General features: G+C 31.7%; 1 protein-coding gene across 1 annotated transcript; it reads left to right on the top strand.

Annotated features, from left to right (window-relative positions):
• Positions 1–3,929: 3,929 nt before the first annotated feature.
• LOC127706691 (uncharacterized) lies at positions 3,930–10,679 on the top strand (the record flags this gene model as incomplete). Its single annotated transcript, XM_052211350.1, has 3 exons — positions 3,930–4,023; positions 4,504–4,681; positions 10,476–10,679. Coding segments are annotated over 3 exons (453 nt in total), but the record flags the coding sequence as incomplete, so codon positions are not given.
• Positions 10,680–13,122: the final 2,443 nt, after the last annotated feature.

Here is a 13,122-nt window from a genome sequence, read left to right as displayed (position 1 = left end):
AAAGGAAAAATCTGCTATAAAACTTAACAGCTAATCCCAACGGAATACCAGTTAATTTCAAAAACGTTATGCACAGATGCATTGGGTCCTCTTTTCCTCTAAATTGTCAGTTTATATAATTGACGTATCTTGGGAGCGCGAGAGAAAGAGAGAGAGAGAGAGATGTGTTTAATTGTAATTAGTAATCAATATACATTTGATATTTTTTAATATGATTGTGTACAGGTTGCATAGTGTATATAGGGTGCAATGATAAGAAGAACGCTAGCAGTCGTTTGTTTTACACAACTAACTACGATTACGGGAAAAAATCAGAAAATATTTCTTTGACCGAATGGTACCTTTACATTTAACTTTGTTTGGTATCTGATAGTACCATATGGGTCAATTCAGATATATCAGAACATCACGTTTGAAAAGACGCCTTGGTTGGTCAAATTCATGTCTGCAATTTAAGGTTAAAATCTAACCGTTACCTAACGTTGTGTTAAGATCAAATTAAACATTAAATAATTGTAGGAAATTTGCATTTGGTACTTCAAATTGATTTATATATACTTTTAGTTGACGGAGGTTGGTCATCCTGGGATACTTCAGCACCTTGTACAGGATCATGCGGAACTGGTATACAGAAAAAGATTCGATTTTGTAATATTCCTTCACCAACAAATTGTGGAGCATATTGCCAAGGAAACGACAATGATTACACCCTCTGTTCACTATCTGCATGTCCGGGTAACATGATCTTCCTATATCTATTTCATATTATGATTTCTCTAATAATAAGCCGATTTATTCATTTCATGACCAGCTGATTATTTTTGCAGATCATTTGAAAAAAAAAATGAGTTTGCATATCGTCTTAAAATCGTTAGTGTGGTCGAGTCCGATATTTCTCCACTCTTAAGAGTTACATTTTAAATACTATAAACGCTCGGCGAGCGTAATACTATATTTCTCCAATCGAAGCAGTTAAATTTTCAAATTAAAACACGGAGGTATTAAATTTAAAATTTTAACTTTCTCGATGCAGTTGTAGAATCTATATATTTTATCTTAATGTATTATTTTTCTTTTAAATATAAGAATAATTTCCTTAAATAATACTAGGATAATTTAGAATAATTGAAGGCAGATGTTTGTAGTGTATATACATCTTATGTTGTTTGGAACATAAGGAGTCTTATCATTATCTTTAACGAAGATGATAATGTCGCTTGATATTTCTCTCTTTGAAACGTTTTCCATTAGTCAAGAAATTTTTTGGATTTCAAAATTGAAAGAAATTTAAAATGATAATTACTCAACACAATACCGAATCTCTGCGATTGTATTCAAAATGGTAAAATTAAATTATTAAAAGTAAATACAGACTGGCTCATTGAAATATTTCACTTACACTGTATTTTAAGTTGATGGAGGATGGAAGTCATGGTTTTCTGTGGGAACTTGTCCTGTTACATGTGGAACTAGACTACAAAGTAGGACACGATATTGTAAAAATCCTGCCCCAGCAAACAGTGGAGCTTATTGTCAAGGAGAAATATATGATAACATCTCCTGTACACTATCTGCATGTCCAGGTGACTAAATTTTTCTGTTATTTTCTATTTCATATATGATTATTACTTTTAAAAGTGAACAGTTATAATCATGAAAGTGGAATATTTAACGCTAAGTGTTACTCCATCAGTCAAAAAAATAAAAATTCTCGAATGATTTAAAAAAAAAATATTTACTTTATCATTAAATAAAATATTTTTCCAAAATTTCTTTTGAATGTGTTGGTTGATTTTCGAATTCCAAATATACAATAAATGTATTTAGTTGTAAGGAATTTTCATCGTATTATTTTCATTCACAGAACAATGACAGATAGAAAAATAATTGTATGGTTTGGAAGTTTGCAGAGTTTATCGTATGGAAAGCAGTTAGATTATCTATTGGAAATACGAAACACCATACAATGTACAGACATGTGTAAAAAACCTCACAAATCTATGGCGTGAATATAAGTTTTAGATATGAGCATATGCCTCTACCACTGAAATGTGTTCTCTTGTGGTGGAGACATTTGCTTAATATATCAAACAGTAAAAGATATTTGTCTTGTAACGATTTTTTAGAATAAATGAATTCTTTATTGCAAACTGCAAAAACCAGATTACGGTAAACGTAAGCATGCCGAAATTGAACAGACCGATAGATGTGAAATGAGTACACAAATGTAATAGTGTGATCGTCACTTGCTTTTTTCTCGAATAAATGTTCAAAATACAGCATTCAATTCTAGATCTTATATTAATAGGTCTTTGAAAATAAAACAAACAAGTTGCTAACTTGTTTATGTACTGCTTACAATGAAGCTATTGTATCAAGGGTTTTAAATGGTAAAGTTGAAACAATCTTTTTGACTATTAAGGACGCTATCATGATTCGGTAGACCATATAGAAACATTTCCGTTAAAAATAACCATGAATATGTTCCAATTGTCGTATTCACAATCAAGTCATCTTTTGTCATCAAATATGACAAACCGAATGCGACTTATAGGCGTTTTCATACTTGCTATGATAAGAAAACATTAAACTTTTGCTACAAGCACATGAACAATTTGACAATAGAGTCCCAGGTTAGCGGGAGGGTTAAGCGCTCACAATTATTTTTAACACCATCACCCTTTTTATGTGCATATCCCGAGTCGAGAGCCCATAATTCAGTGATTGTTGTTGACTAATTTCTGAAAATTGTTTTTTTCGTAAATTTTGTTTTTATAAATTAGGCTGTTTTCTCGTTTGGATTGTTTCACATTTTTCAAGTTGATCCTTTTATAGCTGCCTATACGGTATAGGTTTTTTGTATTTTAACAGGCCGTGTGGTGACTAATACTGCTTATATCCAAGTCATTTGAACTCTGGTGGATCATTGTCTCATTGGCAATCAAACCACATCTCCTTATTTTTATATTGATAAATACAGCTTATAAAATAAGGCGAATACGAACTGACTATGCCATTGCAAAAAACGAAAAACGAACAAAAGACCAACAACAGCACATTAAACACAGCATAGGAAGCTTAAGACTGAGCAACACGAACTCCACAAAAAAGATGTTCTATAAGGTGCTCCGAAAGGGTAAGCAGATCCTGTTCCACATGCGACAACCGTCGTGTATACAATACGTTGATAAATTATTAGGTGATTAGGCTGATAATTTTTTTGGGGTTGCGTAAATAAATTGGTAACATATAACGGAATTAGGTCATTCGTCTTACAACCAATAAAAAATCAGTTGCTGCTGCTTCTGTTGCTGCTGTATGTGATGATGCTGATGCTGATGATGATGATCTACGCGTAACGCTTTAACCTCCACAAAAGAAGAAAAAAAAACAGCATCGAGTCGTTCTGGCCAGAATGTCATAAATTGCATTGTCAATCGAAAGACTCTTCATATTTACACACCGTGTTCTAAATAAATCTTGGTGTAACATTTTCATCAATACTTGTTAACATATAATTACCCTGGAGACACATACATATATAGAATAGAGAATGGAAACAGGGAATGTGTCAAAGAGACAACAACCCAACCAAAGAGCAGAATACAGCTTAAGGTAACACATGGGTCTTCAACGCAGCAAAATAATCCTGCACACGGAAGCGGGCATGTATGCATGTTACATCCCTGCATCATTTACCTCGTCAATGGGGTCTTATATTACATCTTTATTTTTTTGTTATTTTGAAAATTTCTTTTTCATGGCAAATCTCTGATAGCTTCTGTCTAATTTATTCACAACTGTTTTAATTCGTACTATGGATAATTTTGAGGTTGCACCTCGCCTAAACTTGGTAATATTGGAATTTTATACCACACAACTCATTTCATTCAATTACAGAACTACTGATGCAAATTAATTGTTAAATTTTTGTTGCAGTCGAAGACAAATTATTGATTACATTAGATGTCACAGACACTACTTGTAAACAGACGATAGAGCTTGCTTACCTAGATCCGGAAGGTAAATATAAGTCTCCATGCGTTTGACAGTACACAAACTTACCACATCTCATTTCCAACCTCTTTTGATTTTTTTTCTTACCTTTAACGTAACGTACAATTATGGTTAAACTAACATATATATAAATGTCAAATCTTTGATTTTTTTTTCTATGTAACATTTTTGATATTGTACAATTTGTCCCTGAACGTATAAAATAAGTTGCTCACTTTTAATTTAAATCTCGTAAAAAGGAACATTGCAGCATTGTCGTTCGCCACTGCATGCTGGTTCGTTGAATATTTCCCCTTTTTGACTGGCAACACTGCCCAGTTTATAATGACACCAAGCTACAATCTACTACTAGTATTGTGTATATGAAATCTATCATATTAGAACAAAATAATTATATAAAACGTTGTTATGTCTTAAATGCACTTTTGTTTTAGTCTTTAGTTATCTTCTCAAAATTGATTGTGATAAATATTCTTTATGCAGGATAATGCGAAAATTTTCATCTGAATTCCATCCATTGCATGAACAGGGAAATGAATGCTAATATTGAGATATCAAAGTTCAAAATTCAGGATGAACTGGTTGTGAATTCAAGGTCAAATAATTGTAGCTACGTGAATGTGTCGATAGAGTCAATCGAGAATTGTGATGTTCACATAGGTTTGTATAAAATAAATATGACTTAAGTTTTTGTGCAAGTCTGTACGAATTTTGTTTTCAGTCGTTTTTAGTACATGGCTTAAAATATTTTTGACATGCTCTTGTCCTTATTTATAAACTTGTATATTTTGTTTAAATGATGTGTATTTAAGCAACTATAAGTCACCATATAGTCTTGAAAAAGAGAAAGACCCATACCGTAAAGTCAGCTATAAAAGAACCAAACATGATAAAATGTGAAAAAAATTCAAACGAACAAACTACGGCCTGATTTATGACAAAACAATAATAAAAAATACGACAGACAGCAACCAACGACAACTACTGCATTGCTGAATCTAGCGAATTATCACTTAGATTGGATCAAGATCTGCTGTAGTTACTTTGAAAAAATTCAGTAGATATATCAGAAAGTGCAAAGATTGCAAATATTTGGCCGAATGTTTTGTTTACTGTTGGCAATTCAGTATCTTCAGCAGATCGCTATTATCATGTTTTGGTATATACCATGAGCCTTGTTAAAATGTTTAGCATTTTGTATAATCTATGCCTCAACCTATTATATGAATGCATTTTGTTTTTGTAGTAGGAAAAGCAAAGCGTTAGTAAAAAATCCTTTTAAGACAGACAGCTAGATACCATAAACATACTATGTATACACAGGCCAGAGTCTGAGCTTGATTTGCTGTATGATATAAAAACTAAACTGACGAAAAAAGGTCATTTATTCAAAATCATAAAATGCAAAAAAATACATTTTGCAAATAAAACATTTGACATAAAAGTTCGTTTATATTTCTAGTTAAGAAGAACAACGTTATTTTGCAAAAACCTGTTAAGATATGACAACATTGTGCACACAGATGGCATATTAACCTGGGGTTAAAAGACATACGTCCACTACACAGAAAAACAAAGCATTTTGCAATACGAACCCCACTAAAAACCGGTGGTGAGTTCATGTGCTCGGTAAGGGTCAGCAGTCCCGGCAAATTCATTCGCAAAATATCTTTCTGAGTACCTTAATAAATATTCATGTGAATACATAAAGCTGTCAGTTCGGGAGATTAATTGAAAAGAAATCGATTCGTTTAAAAAGACAGCTAGAATCTAGAGCCATTGGCAATATTTTTTTGAACCGATGTTCTTTGACGTTTTTGTATGTGGGAAATATATGTCAAATTATTTCTTTTCATTTGTAAATTATTTGATATTCAAAATTCATTTTGAAGTAAAATGACACTCTCTAGCATACATTCTTATAAAGGAAGCAACAACTATTTTGTTTCAAAGTCGAAGAGTAATGTTTCTGTTGAAAAAATATGTTTTCGTCTTTCTAACATCTATATTTTAAATGATTGAATAGTGTAAGAGTGTTAAAAGCTATAACTGCTAAGCACACCTCAAATCCATGCACCTGCTCAAGCTCATGAACTGTACAAGAGAAGACATGTACTTTGACACCTTATTTTGAAAGTTCATTTGCGGACTCTGTTATTTACCTCACATCTTTTAAAAATTGTCAATCCTCTGAACAAATAAAGAAACTAAATTTGGTTTGTCGTCAACAATTTTTCAGTGAAAAACTTTTAAAACTCAGCAGAAAACCCTCAATATACTCTGTATTAGTCTTGACATGATGTTTAGTAAGTCGGTTTATAGATTTGATTGTTTTTTTTTTTTCAATTTACCATTGAAAAAAATAATGTTTCTCCCTATTATCAGAAACTGTAATTGTAATCATTATTTAAGGTTGCTAATCCCACATGCATAATTGGCTTTTGATAAGTCCATACTTTTTTTATTTAACTTCACAAACTTTTATCATCAAGCATTCTCGCTGAATATTAATCCAGAAACTCGGCATCGCGCAATGAAATTTCTGAAAGAGAGACGGAAGATAACACGGGGATATTCAATTGTTGATGACAAACTGACAATGCCATCGCAAAAAACGAAAAATGACATAAAGACAAACAACAGTATACAAAACACAATATAGAAAAACTAAAGACTGAACAACACGGACCCCATTAATGACCGGGTGTGATCTTAGGTGCCCAGGAACGTTAACGTTTTTGAAAGGGAATACGTTTGTATTTACTAACAGGTGCTACAGTCCTTGGATGGTGTAAACTTCCCACTAACACCATACACCATTACACCATTCACCATACACAATTACACCATACACCCTGTGCCATTACACCATACACGTTACACCTTTGCACCATACACCTTACAATAATTACACCATTATGCAATTTAATTTCAAAGAAAGAGTGCGACTACGAAATTATTTATTTATTTCAAAAAACGAATTTTGATCACAATATTGTAAATTAATGTATAAAATTAAAAATCAGTTCTTATCAATATGTTGCATAGTTTTAAATGTTGTACACCATTCATTCACACCATTCTAGATCGCACGTTACACCATTACACCATTCCCCTTACACCATACACCATAGCACCATACACGTTTTTTGGGGAAGTTTACACCATCCAAGGGCTGTATTTAAGGCAACGCAACTTGAATTCGGCAGTAATGTGTATATCAAAGTTGCTACTTGAAACGTTGCATATCACAAACACTTGGAAACAAAAAGGAAAGAAAAAAGATAATCGGAATTCAAGACCCAAACTTGTCCTCAGATTCTTGACACGAATAAAATTTTACATGAAGAAAGTAAAAACTTATAACGAGGCAATGACTGTACATTAATTTTAATAGTGTACTTTTTACCTCTTAAATTAAGTTCAACAATGTAAGGACTGCATGCTTGTTTGCACTTGCACATCTATAAAAAAACTCATAATAGATACCAGGATTAAAATTTTATATTTACGCCAGACGCGCGTTTCGTCTACAAAAGACTCATCAGTGACGCTCGAACCAAAACATATTAATATTAATATTAATCCTTCAACAAGACTCGCGAGACAAAGAAAGGAATGATTTTCAAGAGAGCTCCACATTAAAAGCATGTTCAAAACATTGGAAGTATACAAATATTTAGTAAAGAATCTAGTAATACCACTTCAATAACATTCTAATATCGAGACAATGCCTATATTTGGGTGAAAACAGGGAACATGTAGAATTTCACTAAACCTTGTTTATCTTCAGAGATTTTAATAAAATTAACTCAATTATAAAGTTTTATAAATATATCAGGAAGATTGAGAAAATCCTGGTCCTTAACTTTGGTGACTCAACATAAATTCACAGTTTACAGTATGCATAGTTTACTTAAAGTCGTGTATGCAAAGTGAATTCATAATGTATGATTATTTGTAATTTAAATTGTTTAGAAGTGCTTATATTTACTCTTCGCGGTCATAGAATCTCATAGATCCTTGATGAATATTGTTGTTAGGGTGTTTTTGTCCCGTCGATAACCCCAAAATACCTCAATAAAACTAACAATAGTGTGTTCTATCCTAAATGTGTACTAAATATTCCATATTCACAGAAACAGCAGAATTATTTAGCAAATTTGAGGCCCCAGTGGCAAAAAAAAAACACAGAAAAATGCCTTACCCCAGGGTCATCAAACAGATAATTTAACCTGTAAATACTATGATTTTATTATTATAAAGGTCTTTTGTATAGAAAACAATAACTGTGCTAGGAAGTTATGCAAAAAAACAGATGTTAGAAGTCGGTTCTATAAAACTTTTAGTGAATTCATAAGTCAGACTGGTAACTTTATACTTACAACTTTTGCAAATATTGCTTTGTTTAAACACTTCAAGTTCATATATTAGCAAAATTATGTTAGATATATGGTTAGAGGGAATATTGGTGTGACACGATTTCTAAACTGACCATTTGAGACAGAAATTGTGAGCTTTTATTGAAAAATAGGCATACAGTAAGATGTGGAATGGAGACAGAGGCAGGATTGGATACTTTATATAATCTTGAATGTTGGAATAATTAAATACTAAACTTAACATTTATAGTATTCTGAAATGTTTTCAATTTGTTATCAGAATAGTTTCAAAAAGGTTCTAGACAGTTCATGTAAGAAAACATGCACATAGGGTAGGCTGACAATAATTAAAGTCTTGTTTTCAAATTCTTTAAAAATTGAAACAGGGATGGGGGTAAAAAATGTTCTTTAAAAGAAAAGTTAGAGTATATGAAGTGATTCTTTAAGGCTATGATTCTGATAAATAAATATTGTTGTGAGAAAAAGTGTTTTTCAAGATTTTTCTTTTTGAACAAATGTTAGTATAGGTTGCACTTTGTAAATACAGCTGTTTCACAAACCATGTCTCTTTTGGGGAGATATATAATATTCATAGATATTTTGTTTTGTTTACGTATTGGTTCCCAGATATGATATCTATATTTAATCTGAAAGAGACATAACTCTGGAATGTTACCAGTATAAATACACTTAGCAAAAATTGAATTCTGAGGAAGACCATAAGTGAAGGGAGGGGTAGTACAGAATTTTAGTATAAGTTTAAACTCTTAGAATTTCGGGGCATATATGTTGAAAATATGACGCACAGCCCTATGATTTGACCTTTGAATGAAATAGTAGTGCATATCAACTTTCCATTCTAAGATGTAATTTTTTACGAAACTTCATAGTAAACGTTGCACAGCTTTAGCCGTTAAGGGAGTTCCTATGGGAAATTGCATTGTCTATATTAACAGAAGTGCAACCTACGCAGGGATTGTTCTATATGTCTTAAATATACCCCAACAATATATGAACTGTATGTTTGCACCAACAAAATCGATATCGTTTTCTAAGCGGGATTCAAACTCATTAACATGGTTAAAAAAGAAAAACAATGAGAAAATAATAAATAAAGAATAAAAAAAGTTAGATTATGAAGTTACAAAAGAACTCAGAATTGAAGGATAGTCAAAAACATTTGACATGCACGCGTTTTACGTCAAAAATGAAACATATCTTTTTTACAGTTTTTAACTAGCGGTATGACAAATATTTATATGCTTTAACTTTACAGATCATTTTGGTTTTAAATTCGAAGGTTTGTAGGCCCTGTTTATATGCCGCGTTAAGGTCAACGACATTTTAAGCTAAACGTAAACCAATGGTCATGATATTCGTGTTTATATATTGATGAATATAATTAATAATATATTCTGGCAAACCTGAATGGCAAACTTCAGTGTTCGTAATTCCAATCATATAAGACTGAGCATATATTATATAATATAAACATTTGAACAACAGAGAGGATCCAGGTTAATGGGGCGCAACGCCAGTAATGTTGCCGAGCGGAGCAAAGCGAACAAATTTTGGACGTTCAAATGGAAAAAAAAGAAGATATTTTTCAGATTTCTAGGAGAAGAGCACGTCCTCTGTGCGATATTTTCTAATGTTTTGTAAAATAAGAAGATATTATGAGGCATTATAGGCCATTATGATAATCTATCAAATAGTATAGCATACTGCAGAAGTGCATAAGACAATTAGTCTGTCAGATATTAATAGTTATGTTTCATTGTGTCTTACATACTTATATTTGTTTACAACTACAAAAACTGCCCAAAATAGCCTCATGTTGAGATCTGTTGATGATTATATATATTTAGTCATTGCAATACTCAAAAATATATCATTTTACCAATACAAAAAGGTCATTCTGTGTCAAATATGTCGATGTTATGTCTTTAACATCAGAAATTATATAGTGACATATATGCGATGTCTGCATTAGAGTGTCTAAACTATATCATCCAATTATATGTGTATCAATAATTTTAATTCTTTTTTAAAGGTCAATGAATTGTTCTATTTTAGCAGTTTCGGGAGCTATGAACACTTATCATACCTAGAACGATTGTACCTCCACGAAGAGGAAGGGATAAGCTGCAAATATACTATTGAACAATTAGAATATCTCTTGAATAGAGCGTCACTGGGAATTGAGAAATACTGGATGAACGAACATGTAGCAGTGATATTAGTGAACCGGAAATAAAATACGAATAAATGTATATTGGTTTGCATCAGTTATCGTTTGATTTTTTACTCTTTGTTCGCAATTGTAATTAGTATAAGATGTGATAACATTAACCTTTTGGTCAATTATACGACGCTGGTCATTAATAATAGTTAAAATCCCAACCATTCAATCGGTTTGACGGTCTTTACTTCTTTCTGTTAGTTTATATAGTTGTTTTATTTTCTGCTTTAAAACTTGTTCTAGGTCGAATTCTGTATTTCTATGTTGTTTCTTATTTTTAGTTTATTACCATCACCTGTTTTTGAATAGTTCTATTTTTTTTAAAACAAACTTTTATATTTTTACCCTGGAACATTTTGGATAGTTTTACCCTAGAACATTTTTGGATATAAATATAAAACACCAGACAACATGGACAACACCTTGACAAAAAACTAAAAACGACAAACAATCTACAAAACACTACATAAACAAAACTAAAACTAGAGCAACACGATCCCAAATAAAAACTGGGGGTGATATCTCGTATCCCGGATTGGTAAACATATCCTGTTCCTCATGTGGCCCCTGTCATGTTGATCATGGTAAGTACAAAAAGAAGTGTATTTCCATCGTTGCTTAAACATAATCAAATTATGATTAAAACATTTTTGATTAAACATTAAGACCAGAACTAAAACATATAAAAGATTGAGTTAAGCTATTTCAGTTGATATTTTATAGTGTGTCTTTCTATGTTGTGATGTTACACTATTGTTTCAGAAAAAGGGTTAAGGTTTGGTACCATTAAAACGTTTAAACCCGCTGCATTTGTTTGCACCTGTCCTAAGTCAGGAATCTGATGTCGTTTGTTGATGTGGTTCATAAGTGTTTCTCGTTTTTTATATAGATTAGACCGTTGGTTTTCCCGTTTGAATGGTTTTACACTTGTAATTTTTTGGGGCCCTTTATAGCTTACTGTTCGGTGTGAGCCAAGGCTCCGTGTTGAAGACCGTACTGTGACCTATATTGGTTTACTTTTATAAATTTTGACTTAGATGGAGAGTTGTCTCATTGGCACTCATACCACATTTTCTTATATCTATCCTAGACTGTAATTATTTTTACTATCTAATCCTCTTTATCTTAAATATGACTTATGGGGAAAATCCAGCTAATATGATTTAGAACTAGTGTTTTGAATGAGATAATTTAGCATTAATGGTCGTAAATCTATATAAAAATAAACGTTTTAAAAGTAAATAATTACATTACATGTATGTTTCGTTACAATACGTTATTTTAAATGGCTAACAGCAATCTCGCGTCATTCTGAAATTACCCTTCATTTCAAAATGAAATGTAACATTCATGATGACACGACCTTCCATAATAAAGTGCACAGGTAAATAAAAGAAAAAGTTGATAGAAATCGTGTTTTCACGATCCTAGCAAAAAAATGTAATTATAAGTATTGAATTCTTCTTTTAGTAATTTTATAGGGTTGTAAAAGCGCTAGCTAGCGTTGACCGTGTGCACATTTTTAGAATGAAGCGGAAGCGCTTCATACATAATGTACTTCGGTCAACGCTTTTACGCCCCAATAAATTTACAAAAAGAAGCATTTAATTCTTAAATAAAAAAAAAGAAAAGAAAAGCAAAGGGTTAACCGAAGCGAATACTTGAACTATGAACTTGGTATAATTAAGGCACAAAACGAAAAGGAAAAAAATACAGATTAATAGAAGGAAATAGAAATAAAGATTCCTAACTGTAATACTATAAATTTACAATGACTTTCTAAATTTTGTTAATGATTATGATTTATTATTTCTATGTGAAACATGGTTAAAGGGCAGTTATTAGCCACAATTAAATAATTTTGAAAATTTATCGTCGTTTGGTAGATGTAATAATATAGGGATTAGAAACGAGGGTGGAATATGCTTTTACTGTAAACCATATATTATGAAAGGTATTAAAATAGTCAAGGAAATTGAAAGTGGTATTTTATTGATAAAATTAAAAAAGGATTTTTTTTCAAAATGATACTGATATTTACATATGTTTTGTGTACCCCATGAGAAGTCTTCATATTATAATGTAAATGACTGTGACTTTTTTGAATTAATAGAAAATATTGTTTTTGCGTATAAAGAAAAAGGAAGTATACTTGTTTGTGGTGATTTTAATAGTAGAGTTTGGTTACTAGATGATTTTTTAAATTTTGATCATTTAGATAGATGTGAGCAGTGTAGTGCATGATGAAAATCCCAATACTCCGCCAAGAAGTTCAAAGGATACAACAGTTTAAAAGGTTTGGTCGAAATCTTGTCCAAATGTGTCATAACACGAGAATAACTATATGTAATGGTAGGCTACAACACGATCTGACTGGACAATACACATTTTGTACTTCAAACGGAAGAAGTGTGAATGATTGTCTGTTAACTTTTCCAATTGATTATAAATTGGTTGAGAATTTTAAAGTTCTGGAACATA

The sequence above is a fragment of the Mytilus californianus genome, unplaced genomic scaffold (genome assembly GCF_021869535.1).
Source record: "Mytilus californianus isolate M0D057914Y unplaced genomic scaffold, xbMytCali1.0.p SCAF_6, whole genome shotgun sequence".
Taxonomy (NCBI): Eukaryota; Metazoa; Mollusca; class Bivalvia; order Mytilida; family Mytilidae; genus Mytilus; species Mytilus californianus.
The sequence above is the reverse complement of the archived record's forward strand: the minus strand, read 5'-3'. Positions and strand labels throughout refer to the sequence as shown.